Genomic DNA, 6438 nt, shown 5'->3' with positions numbered 1-6438 from the left:
ATGGGTGATTGCTTGCCAAGTGGACGATGGATTACCTGTAAACAATGTTTCTTTGACACCCCCCCCCCCCCCCCCAAGACCTTCTCAAAGTAACGTGTGGCCGCAATACCCATATTTTTACTCTCGGGAAAAGTGTTACCATAAATAAACATCCTAAAGATTCCTTATTAATATCCTTTCTAGCCCGGGAGACAAATTTAAAGTGGCCGAATCTTGTGTTCCGATCACTATCTTTGAGCAAAGTAATACAAGAATGTTGCAACCGCATTAACTCCTCCCCATATAGTAATCCATTCATCTTGTATGTTACCATGCGTATCTCAACTATGTCCGCATTTATGAGCATAAGTTCCTCCAGCTGGCCACGAGACTTTTCAATCTCACGTGCAACATTACCAAATTTTATTTTGCTCCACGTGCAAAGCTTACGCATTAGTACCCTAGAGAGCAGCATGAATGTTACCTAAAGAATGCTTCAAGCCCGCATCAGCCAGGGAACATGCAATAAACCTCTTGCAGCGCTGGGTCCCGCTCCCACATTATTTCGTACTGCCTAAGTCTCGGTTTTGCATGCGGGTCCTCCGTAAGATCACAAACCACATGCGGTGGCACATGGATCGAAACATGGGGAGATGAGATAACATACAACAATATTATCAAAGATATTCCTCCAAGTTGGATTCCCTACTGCCGCACTTTAACATTGACATTTCCTCCTCTCATGTTATCATATGTATGAGCAACTCCTCTAAAGCCCAGATCAGCCAACTCACATATCTCAAGTGCATCACGAAAAGCTTGCATCTATCGGCCATGGCATCAATGAGAAATGCTTAGATTCCCACGTACATCCGCTAATATCTCCCACAATAAGCCAAGGCAGATCAGACTAAACACTCAAATCTTGCAGGAGAGACCACATGAGGTGGCGATGTTCAAATCTTGGATCTTTGTAAACATAAATTAATCTCCACAAGGGCTCATTTGGCTTAGCTCGGACATGTGCATCGATGCATCTCTAGTTTGAAACATCACATCTACAAGCATGGATTCATGCCAAATACAAAGACAAACCACCACTATTACCTTCATTGTCTACACCTTCAAAGCATTGCAAGCCCAAGCTAGCTCGGTACCTCTTCATCCTAACTTTTGATTGACGAGTAAAGACCATTGTTGGGGGGAAGCGACTGTACTAAAGTCGTAAGATCACGAACTGTCCTGGAGTCCTCCCCCCTCCCCCGGCAGTACCAACTTAGAAGATTCATTGTTCCTGGTAGTACTCAATCGTAGACGACTTAGAGAAACCATCATACAGGCAAGAATGAAAGGGTTTCCATGGAAAGCCCATGAACGTTCCTCTATCCCTCTGTCCTAGTCGCCTAGGCAAGACAACATACAGTAAAGAAATTATCCCCCAACAATCCGAACTTGATCTCTCATGCAGGATCCATGCCGCCCTCACATCCTTGAAAACCAAAATTCAACATACTGTTTGTCCATGTGTAGCCTAATGATCGCAAGCCATCGAGTAGGTTCCGCTAGGGGCAGATTCTCATTGTCAGAAACCACACTGTCCTAATCTTCTTCATTAAATCCCAACCTTTCCACCATCTATTGAAGATCACCGTCCCCGCAACAACCGATGAAAATTACTGGTATTTCATCCCCGTGAGATTGTTGGCCTTGCACCAAAAGGTGCCATCTTGAACCCTAGGGCTTTGAGACATGCTGCCACCCAAACCCTAACCAGCAGGGGGCAGCAACGTTGGGTCGCTCCTTAATTAGGCGGCCTGAGCGAGGCTGCCGGAGAGACAGGGTGGTTGGGAGACGCTCGACGCGAGAATGTGAACAAACCTTAATGCGAGGGGAATGGTAGAGAAATCTTGCAAATCTTAGGGGGTTTTGATTTGATGTTTGAAATGAAAATGAAAAGAAAACAAAAGATTCATTTGATCCCGTATATAGCTGGCCTCACATGAAGCAGCCAAAAATTTAGCTACTTTGCCATTGCCAATATTCGGGCCAGCACGCCCTGATGATAAAAAAAAACGGTGCCCTGGCCGTGGGTACGAGCACACACGCGACACGACCACTGCTAGTAGTAGCGGTCCGGTCCTCATCCCGACCCGGTCACGTACGTTTCCTTTGCGCACCCGATCGAACGAACCTGGCACGCCACGCCGTGGAAGCTACTGGAGCCTCCCTCCAGCTGGAGTCAAGGTCGGTAAGTCGGGCGCGGAAACCGGGCCGGGTCCGTCGCGTCGCGGGCGCCCGCCCCGCCCACCTATATAATCCCCGCGCACCGGCCCAACTCGACCCATCAATCAACCAAACCCACCAAGCCCCCGATCCCAAAGCCGCGTCCACCAAATCAGCCTCGACTCGACGAGGGTTTAGGGGGAAGAGGCGCGCGGAGAACCCTAGCCGCCGCCGATGGGGATCTTCGACCTGCTCGACCTGGCCGACGGCGCCTCGGGCGACGAGGCCGTCGCCCGCGTCGTCAAGAAGGTCGTCCCGCCCGACGACCCCGACAAGCCCACCAAGGCCGCCAAGAAGGCCGCCGCCGCCGCCGCCAAGGACGACGCCGCCGCCAACCCCCCCAAGGACGACCACCCGCCCCACCACCACGACCAGCAGCAGCACTACCCCCAAGGTTTGCGCCCGCCTCGACCCCTCTCCCGCTCCCTCCCGATCTGTATGTATGTAGATTGCTGGGCCCCGATCGCTCCTTCCGGTTCCCCGATTGCCCAGCTGGCGGCTGCATTCTAGCGTAGCGGGGATCCGGCCTTTGTTTCGCCCTGTATCGGTTAAATCTTTGTAGATCCTCGCATCTGACTCGTGATTGCTCTAGTTTTGGTCGAACTAAGGGCCTTGATTTGTACGTTTTAGGGTCTGCAATTTTTCAGGTGCTAGACATCGGTGGTGTATAGATCGGTCCCCTCTCTCTGGTTCTGATTCAATTTTGGTCTCCTGGTTGTTGAATTTTATGCTGTCATTAAATTACAATCCACACAGTATCTGGCAGGCAGATTCATGTTCACCTATGCATACATCTTGCTCGATTAATTTCTACCACCTTATTATATGCCTTAATTAAATATGCTCTGAAATTTTTTTGAACTCTCATTTATCCCTGGTTGCTCCCCAGTATGTGTATGCAACCGTCGTCTGATCTGATCTGACACTGGCTTATGCTATATTTCAGAGGGTGGAAACTATTACCAAAGGGAGGGCAACTTTGGTGGAGGCCGTGGCAGAGGCCAGGGCTACTATGGTGGTGGTGGTGGCAGAGGAGGCCGTGGAAGGGGACGTGGGGCTGGATCCAGTCGTGTCTTTGAGGATGCCAACGGTCGTTTCTATCACGACGGCTATCAACGTGTCTACCTCACCAATGACCGTCCATACTATGGCAATGGCAACGGCAACCGCGACTACAACAATAACAATGGCAACGGAGGTGGCTACAACCAGGCCCCCGACTCTAACTACCGCAATGGTGGTGAGGGCCAGAGGTACGGCAATGATGACAGGCAGTACAGGAGGGACAACATGAAGTACGTTCCTAAGAGCAAGCCATCCTCTGTGGCTGCTTCTGATGTTGATACCAAGTCTGAAGGCAAGGTGGAGCCTGCTGCTGTGGAGAAGCAGGAGGAAGCCCCTGCTGCTCAGAATGTTGTTGAAGCCGTCCCTGCTTCTGAATCTGACAAGTCTACAGGGTATGTTTCACCGAGCCTTTACCTTTCTGTTGGTTATTGTACAAGTTTTTCTTGCTTTGTTGTCAAATGTAACCATTATCCTTCAAGTTAACCTCATTGATGTTTGAAACTGTTGCAGGGATGTGCAAAAAGATGATTCTAAGAAGGAAGAGGGAGAGGGTGCCGAAAAGAAGCCAGAGGGAGAAGGCGCTGATAAGGAGGGAGATGGCGCCGAGAAGAAGGAGAAGACCAATAAGGCCAAGTGCATCAGTGGCTCTGTCAAGAGGAAGCTCAAGAAGCAAAAGCCTAAGAAGGAAGACTCTAATGGCGATGCTCCTAATGAGACCACTGCTGAGAAAGAGCAGGAGGCTCCCATCGAACAAGAGAAAATTGTACTTTCCTACACTTGCCTATACTTGCCTCTCGTACAGACCCTTTGCTCTGTTTTTCAAGCTTTTTACTGATGTGCTAATTTGGAGCAGGAGATGACCCTTGAAGAATATGAGAAGATGCAAGAAAAGAAGAAGTCTCTGGAGGCCTCTAAACCTGAGGAGAGGAGGGTTGCTGCTGTAGATTTTGAGGGTCTCCAGCTCTTGGAGAAGAAGAAGATTGAGGATGATGCTAAATTGAAGGCGGAAAATGTTCGCAAGGCAAAGGAGGCTGCTGCAAAGGAAGCTAAACCTCGCAAGGTATGAACTATAGCCTACCAACAATAGGCATTTTGATGCTGCGATATGAAAGGGGCATGTTTTACTTTACTGAAATCTAGGCATTTCCTTATAGTATTACTTTATTGCACTTGTTAGTGATAGTGTGATCCTTACTTCTGCTGTTTGCTGCAGGTCAGCATCCAGGAGTATCTGAAGAATGAGGATGGTTCAGCGTACGTACCTCCGACACCACCAAGGCGCCCTCAATATGGTGGCGGCTACAGGGGAGGCCGTGGGAATGGTTCTTACAATGGCCGCAGCAGCCGTGACAACAGCTCTGAGCGCCGGGTCTACAACTCTGGCCGCGGCGAGAGTGCCATCGTGTTCCACAACGTTGAGGCCAACGCCAACGACAGTGGCGCCCCAAGAAGGGGTGAGGGCTACAATGGCGAGCGCCGGCAAGGCGGCTACCAGCAAGGCGGGTACAATGGCGGCAGGGGCAACGGCAGGTACCAGGAGCGCCAGGACGGATACAATGGCGAGCGCCGGGAGCAGCAGCAGGGTGGCTACTACCAGGAGCGCAGGGATGCCTACAATGGTGACCGCCGGGAGCAAGGCGGGTACAACAATGGTGGTGGCCGGGGCAATGGTGGTTACCAGGAGCGCAGGGATGGCTACAATGGCGACCGTCGGCAGCAAGGCGGGTACAACGGTGGCCGTGGCAATGGAGGTTACCAGGAGAACAATGGTGGCCGTGGCCAGGAGCGCCAGGATGCCTACAATGGTGAGCGCAGGCAGCAAGGCGGGTACAACAATGGTGGTGGCCGGGGCAATGGTGGTAACCAGGAGCGCCAGGAGGGTGGTGAGCGCAGGCAGCAAGGCGGGTACAACAATGGCGGCGGATACCAGCAGGGCGGCAACGACAGGCAGTGGCAAGGTCCCAGGCCAAAGCAGGACAAGGAGTTCACACCGGCCGACTTCCCGGTTCTAGGTGGCGCATCTCAGGCGCAGTCGCAGGCCCAGGCCCAGGCCCAGCCCCAGGCCTAGATAGGTCTTTTTTTCTTTTCTTATTATTGCGAGGGAGAGAAGTTTAGAGTTGAGAAGAGGAGACAGTTTTGTAACGGAGCTACTACGTGGTATCATGTGTTGCACTGGTTTTATTACAAGTTTTGGTGTTTACCTGTTGATTGATTTGATTGCTCCTGTTTCAGAATTGTGGGGATTTGGTTTTGATGTTGTCGTAAGCACTATGATATTTTTCTCTGCTTAATAGCAGAAGATATGAGCAGCAATCTTTTTAGACAAATTATTAGTAATTCCCTAAACTGAACTTGTAATAGCATTTCTGGAGTTGCCAAGCAATAGGTAATCGAGGCAGCTTCTTCCCTCTGCACCCCCGCACTGCTGCTCTGCGGCTTGGCTCACGAATTCTAACACTTTTTGTACCAGAGCATTGCTGGGGGCAAAAGAGGTTAGATTTGCAGTGATTCATGCAAACAATTCCTGGGGTGACGTCTTTGGGAGTTTCCCTTCATCTGTATAGAATTTATTAATTTGTTTAACATGAGGGGTGCTACAAAGGATAAATATGAAGTTGAGAACTAAAAGGTAGTCTCTCTTTTGGTTGTTTTGGTTGTTCCAGTTTATACTGTAGAATGACTTGGGAAGATTCTTATGATATAATTAAGTATATCTATTATAAGGAATATTGACTATTGTATTGTATTTTTTATTTTTAGTTTGAAAAATATTCTGTAAAAAAAATGAAAGGATAATAAGAAAATTCCAAAAAAGGAGAACTAATTAAAAAGATTTTATTTTGATTTTCCCATCCTCATGGCCTTTCTCCCGTGTTCGCCCTTTCTTGCTTGCCCCTAACCAGAATAAAGGTCACAATGAAACTGATAAATTGGACTCCGCTAAGACCTGCTTGATATGAGTAGATTGCCCCAGTATTTTACTTTGACAAGAACTTGGTTTTTTTAGCTATATGAGAAAGAGCTGGGTGTAGCCGAACCCCCCTCCTGGTAGATCAATACCTCGATTCGTATCTACTCACCGGGCGGAAAAAACATATAAATAGATAGTTT

General features: G+C 49.2%; 1 protein-coding gene across 1 annotated transcript; it reads left to right on the top strand.

Annotated features, from left to right (window-relative positions):
* Positions 1–2319: 2319 nt before the first annotated feature.
* LOC125531330 (uncharacterized) lies at positions 2320–5539 on the top strand. Its single transcript, XM_048695742.2, has 5 exons — positions 2320–2656; positions 3209–3719; positions 3838–4090; positions 4181–4387; positions 4541–5539. Exons 1-5 carry the CDS (start codon positions 2437–2439, stop codon positions 5393–5395), a joined length of 2046 nt encoding a protein of 681 aa, XP_048551699.2. The 5' UTR covers positions 2320–2436; the 3' UTR covers positions 5396–5539.
* Positions 5540–6438: the final 899 nt, after the last annotated feature.

This window comes from Triticum urartu, chromosome 4A (assembly GCF_056163025.1).
Source record: "Triticum urartu cultivar PI428250 chromosome 4A, HENAU_Tu73, whole genome shotgun sequence".
In the NCBI taxonomy this organism is placed as follows: domain Eukaryota; kingdom Viridiplantae; phylum Streptophyta; class Magnoliopsida; order Poales; family Poaceae; genus Triticum; species Triticum urartu.
Note: the sequence above shows the minus strand (reverse complement) of the source record. Positions and strands in the feature narration are given on the sequence as shown.